General features: G+C 39.6%; 1 protein-coding gene across 1 annotated transcript in view; it reads left to right on the top strand.

The window, feature by feature from the left end:
* The window catches only part of LOC109964400 (carbamoyl-phosphate synthase [ammonia], mitochondrial), a 44,354-nt gene extending 40,119 nt beyond the window's left edge, over nucleotides 1-4,235 (top strand). The window contains 4 exon segments of the mRNA XM_074527650.1: nucleotides 1,906-1,964; nucleotides 2,125-2,238; nucleotides 3,624-3,753; nucleotides 3,937-4,235. Coding sequence (XP_074383751.1) covers nucleotides 1,906-1,964; nucleotides 2,125-2,238; nucleotides 3,624-3,753; nucleotides 3,937-4,044 — 411 coding nt within the window. The 3' untranslated portion in view covers nucleotides 4,045-4,235.
* Nucleotides 4,236-13,164: the final 8,929 nt, after the last annotated feature.

Below are 13,164 nucleotides of genomic sequence, written 5' to 3'. Positions count from 1 at the left end.
TCTTTAGCCTCTTCCATTTTCTAACAATTGCTCCAACAGTTGATCTGTTTTCACCAAGCTGCTTGGCAATTGCCCCATAGCCTTGTGGAGGTCCACAATTTTGTCTCTGGTGTCTTTTGACAGCTCTTTGGTCTTGCCCATGGTAGTAGTTGGCGTCTGACTGACTGTGGGGTGGACAGGTGTCTTTAAAGAGCTCAGACAGGTGCTACTAATTTAGATTAATGAGTGGAGTAGAGGTGGACTTTTTCAAGGCACAGTAACAGGTCTTTGAGAGCCAGAATTCTTGCTGTTTCTCAGGTGTTCAAATACTTATGTTCAGCAGTGCAAGAGAAATAAATTCTTTAAAAATCATACAATGTGATTTCCTAAATTTTTTTTTTAATTCTGTCTCTCAGAGTGGGAATGCACCTACAATGTGAATTTCAGACCCCTCCATGATTTCTAAGTGGGAGAACTTGCAAAATCACAGGGTGTTCAAATACTTCTGTTCCTCACTGTATATCCAAGACTTAAATTCATAAAACCATTTTATAGTTTCCTTTTGCTGCGATTGTCCTAGAGCATGTTAGAAATGTCACATTTAACACCGTGTGCCTCTCAGACTCTTGTCATCTCTCTGTATTCCACTTGACTGTATGCAAAATCCCTCAGCCAACTGTTTGATTGTCCAGTCATAGCTAGAGCAAACCATTACTGGCCTTGTCTGTCAAGCTTCGGAGTCTTGAACATTTCAAAACAGGTTGAGGGGTTACTAGAGGAATACTTTGCAGTGAAGGTTTGTTGGATAGTCTTCTTTTTTTTTATTGCCTTTTGCTTTTGCAAAGGCAAATACCCAAAACAAAAAATGCAAGAGATGGTCTGTCTGCTCCACCTGCCCCATCAAGGACACTCATTTTCAGACAAGTCAGCCAGAAATGCTGAAGAACCAGCTTTTAAATGATGTTGCTGAATTTGTCAGAAGTTGACTGCTGGTAATGGTTGTCATTTCTTTGTCGTTTAGAAATGATTTTCAAAATGTAGTGTGTGGGTTCCTGTCTTTTGCAGTATCGTGTTGAGATTAACTGTTAACATTCAAACTGCTATAATCAGTATTTCATACAAGTTAAATTACTATGTGTGTGAGATGTGAAAAGGAGTGCATGTAGTGACAAGCTAATTGATCACTTTTCACCTGTGCTCTTGTAAAATCAACACTTAGTTGGCCACAAATGAGAAAGGTGTAACTGGATAAAGTACAGCTGTGCAAAACTAGTAGGGCCATACCCAAGAAGACAGCAACAAAGTATTTAATATAGAGTGTACAACCTTTAGGATTTGATGATGCAATGTGCTCAGAGTTAAGTACAGAATAATGCAACGTTCACAGCTTGATGCACTTTTTTTTTTTTAACCGACTAAAACAATCACTCCTCAAGTCCAGAACACATCAGTGGTGTACAACATGTATCAAATTCAACTAGGCAGCGAGGTGAGAGTCGCTGTGGGTAGAATATAGTGTGCCTGTGTTTACTTGGTGAGGATCAACACTGTCAACTGAGATGCACACTTTGTAGGCTGAGACTTTCTTCCGTCTGATCCTTTCTGGTTCTGAGCCCAAGGATAGGCGCTACCCGAGTAGTCGTGCGCCGGCTTAGGCACTTGGCTTTGCCTGAGTGGTCGGGAATCTAACAGTTGGAGGCCTCTGACTTACTGGAACTCAGGTGACATTTGAAACACACCTTCATATGACTGGAATGTGGAATAACAAAACCTAACACAAAGATTCAACATAAAAAAAAGACATATCTAGACATTCTGTGAAGATAAAGGAAGGTTAACTGGCATTATACAAATAATATTGAATTGAATTCTTTTGCTTAAGTATGTAATGTTTTTCAAAAATCTGCCTGCTTCCATCCCTTCCAGCATTCATTCAGACCGGTTTTCTTGGCTACTGCACACCAGCTGAAAGAGGAAGGCTTCAAGGTTAGTGCTGAAAGCTTGTATGTTTAAACACTACACATCAGGCTTCTCACTGGTTCTGGTTTTTCAGTCCTTATTAAGAGATTTAAACAAAAAGACACACTGCAACATACTGTTTGACATTCTGTATATGCTGGAATGTTGCCTTATTTCTGTGTTCTGGCTTTATGCTACAGCAGCCACTTCTGCCTGGCTGTGTGCCAATGACGTGCCTGCCACTCCAGTTGCCTGCCCCACTGAGAAGGGAGGAGACACCAGTTTGCCCAGTATTAAGAGGTCAGGGAATGTTCATTTGAACATTAAATTAATGTTTTAATACTCCTGCCACATTGATAAATACATGAAAAACAAATCCAGCTAATGTGAAAGTCCAAACTTTGAGGCTATGACACTTCCTGAAGCAATGCAGTGTACATAAAGTGAGATTCATTAGATTTAAAATTGCCGATGAGATCAAAGATGATGTAGCAGTCTCTGGAGTCCACAGTCACTGCATTAAGTAGAGTAGAGCCTTAATAGGGAGGATGAGAAAGGTCTTATGTCAAAGCAAAATCAAGTTTGAGGCAATCAAAAATAGCAGCTGAAGCATCTTGATCCTTCATTTGTCCATGGCTAACAACAAAGTAAAAATGTAACAAAAACCTTTAATACTTTAGCTAGCTGAACTAAAAATAAAGCTGAAATTAAACATAGATCTTTTTCAAAGGTTCTAACAGCACCCGATAATTATAACGGGCTGACTGTGACTGCAATTTTCAGGTAATGATTCCACAAACAAGTCATGATGATGCTACAGTGAAACCATCTGGACGACATGTTCACGAAAGAGCAGGTGAAGAGGAGGATGCAAAGGGAATTTAATAGGCCTAGACCAAAAACAACTCACACAGACACACATTAGCCAGGCTGGCATCAGCTGTGTGAGGTGAAGTCAGGGCCAGCTCTTTATAGACAAGAACATGACTTTTGTTGCTGCAGCTGTCTGTCCTTCGTATTTTCTATTAAAATTCAGCCCTAATTCCATGATCTCTGTCAGAGGCCTTTAGATGAAAGAGGCAAGGCAGAAATCAGGGCTTTACTATGTGAGGGTGTGAGAGAGTACGTGATGCAAAAGCTCTTATATATACAAGAGGTAAAAATAAACAAACAGCTCTAAATGCTGGATCATATTAGGTTTATAATTCTTTTTTAAGACAGAAAAAAGTATTACAATCAAGAAAACTTGTAATAATCTAGACTTTCACTATTAAAAAGCTGTAGTTCTGTTTTAGGAATAGCATTTTCTTTTAACTATTTAAATGACAGTTGTGTGTGTTACTGAGTACCCAACTGTTATTTGTACAGAGAAGATCAGGATAGTAGTGGGCATGTTTGTTTCTGACCATGAAGGATTCTTTGGGACACAAGTGTACGGACCATCCAACAGCATCCATCCAATCTGCGCGAGTTGGTAGAAACAGTCTTGTGTGGCCCATTCAGCCTTAGCTGTTAGTCATTTGTTAAGTGTGCACCTACCTTTAGGTGTTGCTCTTTCTCAATTATGGTGCATGAGCAACTCACATTACAGGAAGTAGAAAAAAAATTGCATCTGGTGTTTTACATGGTTGAAATGTAATGTGGGTGATTATGTAATTTCTGACAAAGCTTTTGTGTTTTTATAGACTGATCAGCGAGGGTCATATTGACCTGGTGGTCAACTTGCCCAATAACAACACTCGCCACGTGAAGGACAACTTTGCGTTCTTTAAGTAATTGTCAAATAGTTCCCAACGAATACTGAATAGCATTTTAGCTTGAAATACACATCCCTATTATTGATGGTGGGTGTGTCTGACCTTGTGCGCTGCTGTCACTCACTCAGTAACAGTTTCCTAAACCGATCAGGTTTCAGTTGCTACTACAATGGGGATACACGTGGTGCCATCTTAAGTGGCCTGATGGGCTTCAGCTTAGTGCTTTCTCTTTGTGTATTAGGTGATGAAGCTGTTTGCAGAAGCTATGTGCTACCCAGGTGAGCTCGACACTACCAGCCTCTTCCATTACCACCAGAAAGATGGCCAACAAAGAGGGGCAAGCCAGTAGGGCTAGAGCCTCCTTCTCTGTCCTTCACTCTCTTTTGGCAATCTGTCCCAAAAGGTCAGAGTTTAGACAGTCCTTTATAGGAAACCTACTGAACAACAAACAAGTACAGTATCATTCAGGAGGAGGATTACTTCAGCCAGAGATTTTTTTTTTTTTACATCTGTGCTGCAACCTAAAATTAAGTAAGTAAGTAAATTTTATTTATATAGCACCTTTCACAGACAAGGCCACAAAGTGCTTTACAAAGTCAAAAGATAAAAAAAGAAGACAAGGCCACAAAGGCCTAAAAGTACTCACATAGCCCAACACAATTTATAAAATGAATAAACCCAATCAATTAAAAAACTGTCTAAATAAATGTGACTTCAGCTGTTTTTTAAAATCATCAATAGATTCAGTCATACGTAGAGTCAAGGGTAGGGCAAATTAATGGCTTATACAGTAAACGAGCTATAAAGCATTTAGTTAATTGTTTAATAGTAAACTAGAAAGCCCTGTATACTCCTTCTAAAAGGCGCCTTACTGTATTCTAAAATGGTACCTTTTCACTGAAGTTAAATCCCTAAGGCCTGTGTTGCTGGTGTGTTAGTGCTTGTTTTTCCTATTTTGATTCTATTTGAGACCATGCGATTTATTTATTTATTTTAATTTACTACAGCTTAAATATAAATATCTCAAGAGAACTGAATTGTTGACTCAAATGTGTTTCTGGCACTATAATATCTGAGCTTTGTACATTATCACCACAGCAACACACTTTATCAGGAAAAGAGCTTTTTGTGTGAAATGCAACTATGCAAATTTGTACACTTTACATATTCAGTGCCAACATAGGTCTAAAACAAAAATGTACAGTATGAATGAGACCAAATATGGACATTTGGTAAAACCACTGGGATTACAATGAGCTGAGAAGAGTCACTGCATCACTTTCATAGAGGCCCAAAAGTTATCTACATTTCTTGAGTCAACAGAACTAACAAAAATGGTCAGGGCGTGTATAAAAAGAAAACTACTAAAATAATGAAAATCATCAGTGCAGAAGTTTGCATCCTCTTTTGTGAGATGTTCTCTAATACTTTGTATGTCCTCCCTAACCTCCTCCAACCTCCTGAGCTACCATCTGAGCAGTGTGTTTGTCATTTTAGTCCATTCTTCATGGCATACTTGTTTCATGTCTACCAGATTGCTTGGTTGTTTGCTCTGTACAGCCTTCTTGAAATTGATCCACAGGTATTCAGTGATGCTGCAACTCATATGTGTCAAACTCGAGGCCTGCGGGCCAAGTATGGCGCGCTTGATCACTTTATGTGGCCCTCAAAAGATTAAAATGTGTATGGTTGTAAAATAAAAGTCTATACTAATTGAAAACGTACACTGAACATAAACTACATCTCCCACAATGCACATCGATTGCGGGACCCACGAAGTATTGACATGCTGCCACTAGATGGCAGTGTTTAGCCTTCAGCATTTAACCAGCAACTTCCCGAAAAGTGGAAATGAGAAATGCCAACAATTAATCCCAAAATGTCCAAGAAGAGAAGGGTTGATGCAGAAGGAAGGCAATTTAACGAAAGGTGAGAAAGTGAATACATGTTTCTGCTTCAAGGAGAAAACCCATGTGTCTTCTGTGTCATGAGGCGGTGTCGGTGGTGTACTACAACATGCGTCGGCATTTTGAGGCCAAACACGGAGCCAAGTATGCTAAAATTAGCCTCCAAGAAAAACCCTTAAGACAAGACTCCACAGCAAAAAAGTTAGAGCTGGCTTGATGTTATTGTTGAGGAAAAAATATTGATTTGAATTTTTCAAATTTATTTTGAGGAAAAAGTTGTTGCAATCTGTTCAAGTTCATATTTCTATTTAAATCTTTGTCAGTTTTAGACTGTTCAATAAATGTTAATCCTGTCTGGCCCGCAGCTGTGACTGTGGTTTAATTTTCGGCCCTTGTGTGATTTGAGTTTGACACCCCTGCAAAAAGGTGCTAGCAAACTTGCGCGAGAGCTATGCAGGAATCCAAAATAAAATAAAAACAGTGGACCTGACAAAGTCCTTAGAGGCATCTGGAGTACAAGTCCACATCTCCACAGTCAAGCATAGTCTGCATATAAGCCTGGATTGTCTGGGAAACAAGAAGGCGGCCCCGCTCAGAGGATACCCAGAGGTTAGGGGAAAGTAAGTGGATGCAAACCGTTGCACTGATATGATTGTCATTATTTTACTATAACTTTATACACTCCCTGACCACTTTACTTTTGTTGATAAAGGAACATTTGTGTTATCTGAATGTGCATTAAATAATACCAGGAAAAAACGGTGTTTTTGCCATTTCAAAGCAAGGGCATGCAAACCTTTGTACCCAACTATATATAGTCAACATGTGCTATATCTAGGACTTTTAAAGAGCTGTAGATAAACAATAATGAAAGTAATCCATATGCATTTTAAAGGATGAACTTATTTTATAAAAGCTCTAGCCTGGAACACTAACATGACCTAATGTGTTTATACATTTGGATTTATGTATATATATATACATACTGTATTTTTTACCACAGCCTGCACTGTTCATATACGTCGTCTTCTCTATGGATGCCTGCAGTGGACATCCATTAAAACTGTGTGCCTTCCCTCCTACACTACAGCCTCTGCTTTAAACAGCTCATTTAAACACACAACACAATACAGATACAGATATGATGGAACATATCACATATCATAGTGATCAAAGAACAAACTGGGTCAAGGGGTTAATACAAAATACAGCAGTCTGTCCCTGAAACAGGGCAAAGGTTTTTACCAGTAAACTCCATTAAAACCAACAGATTGTATTATATAATCACAACAAGCGCACAACCCCCTGGAAACGCTGAATCCGACAAATAACACGAGTGGAGAAAACTTGAGGCTTTTCTTCAACTCAGCTTTCTTTTGTTGCGGCTCCACCAAAACATTAAGCTCAGAAACATTAAGCAACAGTAGGTTCACTCTTAACAAAATGCAGAATGCCTGGTTTATCTCTCACAGAGTGGATAAGACATCTCCAGCAGGGCTAGCACAGGGCGTAAAAAGGGAACAAACTCTAGAAAAAAAAAAAGGCTGATGCTGCCATAATGCTATACAGTTATATATCTCTGCTTTCAACACTACTTCTTGTTCCATTTTCATGACACAAGGAAGTGCTTTGCAAATCCTTAGCGACTGCCATAAGTGATCTGACCCAGGGCCAGCTCACTAGCTTCACTCCTGTGCCTCAGCTTTTACAGGTAACCCAGGACACCTCAACATTTTGTCTCATTAAGAAACATCCAAATCTAGCAGGGTATAGTCCTCCACCAGTGCATCCCTCTCCGAGTGTGGCCGTAGAAAAAAAGATTAAAAGCTATATAGGCAGTTCCTATCTACACAGTGAATGTGGTCTCATCGTTAATCCGTGCTCACCTCCCCATCAGAAGACAATTCGCCTGAGACTCAGCGGTGAGCCCTATTCATTAGCACCACTCAGTGATAGTGATGGTACATCTGATACTGGATCTCATTTTCATGTTTTTTTATTTTTTTATTTTAACTCTTATCTAATGACAAGTTTTGGAATTTTCTGCACAATCAGCAGCAGCTTTCACCAAGTTCAACTTCAGTTCAAAAACAATGAAAATGAGATGAATGGATCTATTTTTTTATTGCAGCTTTTTCAGGACCAATACATTTGTTCAGTGCCAGAACTTTTTTCTAAATACAAGTCTTTCACTGTCAGTGTTTCCTTTGTCAGTTCAGGTTTTATTTTCAATGCCAACTTTTACAGTAAAATCCCTCTTGGCCCCAAAGTGACAATGCGACTAGTACTTGATAGTAACAAGGACTTAATATATGAACATCAGTTATCTACAGTATGTTATTTTGCATCAGTAACAACAACTGGAGGCCACTGAGCGAGCGGGACAGTAGCTACAGAATGACAGATAACCTCAGACCAATTCAACGTGCAACCCTTACTTACTGTAAATACAATCGGAATGAGCTTTAAAGTGATTCACTACTGTAGTTAATGGTTCGGGTCCTCATTTCATTTAGAAGTAATTGTGAGTAATGGACAGATTCCAGTACCCACAGTTCCAGGTCTGTAAGGGCTGACATGCACCAAGCTGACATGAAGTGATTAGCAGTGATGTAGGCTGACTGTTGCGTCGTCTCATGTCGCCTTTGTCTGGGCCAGTCGGTGTTTGAACACACTGCACAGACTACAGCCAACTAGCACGTAGGAAAAGGAAAAGGAAAGGAAAAGCTAGACTGCAGAAATTCAAGCTGTAAACTAAGTAACTCTCATTCACAACAGCTGCTGTTTATAGCTGCTTCTAATCAAGAATAAGTCTGATAAGAAGCTGCAAATGACACTGCCGGTCTCTGCCCTTGGTCTTATGGTTGTGGAAGAAGAAAGGAGGTTATGGAGGTGAAAAACAAGGAGAAACCACACTAAATGGGTGAAATCATGGATACTACAGCGAGAGGCGGAACCAATCTCTTCTCATACATTGATTTGCTAAGCTGAACAACCAGAGTGGTCTCTCTCACCGACCAGGTTCACCACCGATTCAACACGCCAAATTGGCTGAAAAGCAGGTGACAAGGTCCGACTAGTGCCAATGATGTTGGCTACACCGTGAAAACGAGGGCGATGGACAGTCACCAACGGCGTGACAGTGGCCAACAGCTGACCATCGGCTTGGTATGTCACACAGCTAAAACATTGTCAGCTTACTTTGGATATGCAGACCCGAGTCAACTGGTCTAAACCACTAGGGGCTTCATCATTACCAAGTTTACTGAATTTCACACACACTAGTTCAGAGGTGTAAAGTAACTAAGTACATTTACTCAAGTACTGTGCTGAAGTACAATTTTGAGGCACCTGTTCTTGAGTGTTTTCATTTCCTACCTCATAGTCCAACTTCACTACATTTTAGAGACAATTTGTGTACTTTTTACTCCACTCCTTTTATTTAATAACTGCAATTACTAGTTACTTTTCAGAATCAAATTAATACAGCACAATATGGTATAATCATAAGAGGTTACTGAGCCTCGATAGCTCCAACTTCACCATCAAATGTGATGTACACACTCATGTAGCAATAATATTAATCCAATAAACAAGCCTGAATGTGAACTGTACCATTCTGCTATAGTTTAATGCTAATACTTTTCTACTTAATATTTTGTACTTTTACTTGTAACAGAACATTTTATGCTGTGGTATTGCTACTTTCTTAAGTAAACGATACCAGTACTTGTACCACTGTATTAATTTTGTAGTTGAGCACCAGTTGTCTTTTTTGAATGCACAAGACCCCATAGTGAGCAGTGTCTTTGGTTTAGTGTAATCTCTAGACTATATTAGACTGTTGCAGTTTTCTTGGCATTTGATATTGGCCAAGGGTGTGAGAAAGAGAGAGAAAAATCTAAATATATTTACAATCCCAAGGGGGGGTCCACATTTTTTTCTTTCACCTGATAATCACCCAGAAAATATTAAAATCTGTGTAAGCAAAGTTTCAAATCTTGTTCAGCTGAGCTAATTCTACCTCAGCAGCCCAGGGCCATCAGAGTCACGATCCACTGCAGGCACAGTAACCAAGCAACACGGCTGCTTGTGCTGACAATAACTCCCGGATAGATCCCTGCGTCTTGAGTTATGTCTGCAAATCCAACTTTGATTAAAGTATAGTATTAAATTTAACCTTACGGTCTTATCATGAAAAACTATGTTCTGTTTTGGGTCTGCTTGCACTGAACCCTTCAGGGGTCTTAGCTCCTACCCTGCATAGTAGCAAGTCTTCCTTGGGCAAGCAAAATGAAATAACTGCAAACTGCAAATGAAGAAAGCATACCTAAGTTTGGTATGGTTATATTTAAAACATCTCCAGGTTAATAAAAGACTTGGGCTTCATTAAAGCTGTATGGCTCCATTTACAACCATACAGAGACAAGGATAACAAAAAGAGGATCTGGAGGAAAATAAGAGCACAAGTTTCAGCTAAAGTTTGAAATTACTGTCACAGATCTGTGCCACACACACACAAAGGCACACTCTCAAGTGGCCAAGTTTCTAAGATAAAGAGGTGAAAGTTGCCCTAGCTGGTCATCCCTGTGGACTGCAATTAGGCCAGAAAAGGGATTATGAGACATGAGTCCGAATTTTTGCTACTACAGTATTTGTTTATATTTGAGCAAAAAGGCAAGCAAGCTGAATTAGCCAGATGCAGTTCCCGTTTGCAATATACTCATAAATGTACCGACAACTATCACTTTGCTAGTGTAGAAAAATGAAGAAAGGTGATGATTCTCAGGCAGGTTCTGGAGTCTGAGTGCCCTTCTCCTCACTCACTGAACAAGTATTTCATTTTATATCCTCTCATCATGTTACTAATATGACATCTCTTTTGTTGTTCTCCACTTCATAACTACTCAAGTTTTCTTTGGTTTGGAGCCCGGCGCTCCACTGTCTTTAGATTTTCATTGTAGCATTCCTGACTTTCTCAGCTTCTCTTTTCAATATCTGTGTGAGATTCCTGTGTACACACAGCCCTGCAGGCTCATGCCCCTTTACGGGGATTGGCGGGGCGTTTGCCTGTGCTAAATAGAAATGACTGGCATGCACTTTCAAGAAAAAAAAAAACTTAGGAAGATACTGGTGAATGAGGCCCAATGTCTTGGTGCATCATCCAAATTCTACTGAGCACTCGCTGGTAGGCAGCCACTCAGGTACAGGGGCAGCAAGGCAATACTAAGACAGTTTACAACTATGGATTTATGCAAATTGACAATTCTTGATCTTAAGTCTTCTAAGATCTCTTTTTGTGAGGCATGGTTCAAATCAGGAGATGCTTCCTGTCAACGGCACATTCAAAATATGTGTTTCCTCTAAGCCAAAGTAGCTCTGATTCACACCTCGATTCTTATTTCACTGACAGGTTTTCTAACTGACTCCAGTTAGCTTTTGTTGATGTCTTTAGCCTGAGGGTTCACACTTTTTCCAACCGACACTGAATGTTTGTATTGTTCTTTTTAATTTCTCAATACATTATTCAAGGATTTTTGTAGTTAAAACAGACTGTGTTTGTGCATAATTGTAACTTACTCACCATATTTTAAGACAAATTTACATAAAAATGTGTCCAAAGGATTCACGTTTTTCCAGCCACTTAAGCTACAAAATAGATTTTGTATCAACATTTAAGTGGATCCACAAAGATGTAGCTGTAGTAGTTTATAGCAATATGTATTTTACTATGTATTGTAATGTTAGGCACCTGTCAGAAACCTCTTCTCCAAAATACACACACACATATTTACTTTAAACCCTCTCTCTAACACACAAATTAACTCATCTGTACAATAGGACCAGTCCAGCAAGTGTTTTCCTGAGCCTCAGCTTTTCACTTGCCCTGTTTCAGTAGGTGTTAAATACCGCTCTGACAGCACGACACCATACCATTAGCTCTAATAGTACCTCCTCCCAAATGTGATTGTGCAGCTTAATTGTTTCCTAGACCATCAAGCAGTTTGAGTTGCCATCTGTGCAGAAATGATTGCCATAATGTGTTTCCATACTGCTACAACACAGCCACATAATGTTCGACGGCCTCTATTCACCTCAAGAGTTTTAGAGTCGTTTACAGAGTCATCCTGTCTCCAATAACGGATTGACTTCTAGCATATATGTACACCAGCCTACAAAGTTATAGGTGGGAAAAAAAGCTTCACAGGACTTTAGAGGATATAGGCCTGGCCTCTAGTACTGCTGTGAGGAACCTTGAAATCATTTTGACCAGGATGTCCTTTAAATCACACAAACCAAGTCTCTAGAACTGCCTTCTTTCACCTGCTATGATGCTCTGAGCTCCTCTCCTCTCTCTCCATGCATCTATATGCCACAATTACCCTAGTATACCTATAAAATACCACATGCTGTGCCATCTTCATTTGATTTATGAGACAATATGTAGAATCTTAATTAATGCACCTTTTAAAAGCCACTGCAGCCAATTGTCGTGTATCACAGGCGCAACACTGTCAACTTATTTTATAGGACAGTTTGGTCACTGAGAGTCTCTTAAATCATCACAAGTTGGCTGGTCTAAACAGCTGGATGTGTGTCTGTGTGCTTTCTTAACAATGAAGAATCTGAGCTTCACACACTAATTACTGTAGTCCTCAATCACAATAAATCCCCCATACATGCAAGCTGCCTTGATGAGCCAACTTAAATTCCGCCTTCTGAATTACTTCCTTGTTAACATACAATTAGGAACACTTTTTGTGAGAGAAACAGTAATGACAGCAAATTTCCTTTTGTTATGCTTTTACCTCACAGGTTTCAAGGGAGGACTTTGAGAATGATGGCTTTAAAGAGCGTGTTTTGCAATCAGAATAACAAAACTCAATAAGCTCACTCACACCGCTTGTTTTGAAAGAAGGGGTAGCAATTAAATCTTGTGGTGGATTGGTGTTACTATTATACTGGTATAGAAGAGATTTCCCTGTCCAGTCCATGAAGGTTGTAACTCATGATTCATCTCGAATGCCAAAGATAAATTGTGCTGCCCCCCACGCTCCAACACACACAGACACACACACACCCACACATATTATACTGTTAAAAGTGGCTCAGAGTTTAAAAACTAACTTGAACAACTGGTTTAATGTAGATTTCTTTTGAACTGTGTCATCCTCATACAGAGACCTAGCAATACAAATAAATTAAAAAAGGCCTAAAACACATATCTGAAAAGCATTTCATGAAAAATATTAATTTTGATGGATTGGTTTGACTTATCAAAAGCTCTCCCACCAAACTTGGTCTCTGTTTTATCCATGCATTCTTTCCACGCCCTGGGGTACAAATCTACACAGATGAGCACTGAGCAGGTTCCTTAAAGTATGGGACTTTAAGACGAGCTAGATAGTGAGATGAACGGGCATATTCACAGCCAATTAGAGATGTGTAGAAACAATAGCTCAGTGCTGCTCATATCACCAAACAGCTCCCACTGTGACAGACCTCATCGACATGTGGAGGAAAACATCTAGCTTATCAGGCAGCTGTAGAAGTCCGATAAA

Source organism: Monopterus albus, unplaced genomic scaffold, assembly GCF_001952655.1.
Source record: "Monopterus albus unplaced genomic scaffold, M_albus_1.0 scaffold88.1, whole genome shotgun sequence".
Classification (NCBI taxonomy): domain Eukaryota; kingdom Metazoa; phylum Chordata; class Actinopteri; order Synbranchiformes; family Synbranchidae; genus Monopterus; species Monopterus albus.
The sequence above is the reverse complement of the archived record's forward strand: the minus strand, read 5'-3'. Positions and strand labels throughout refer to the sequence as shown.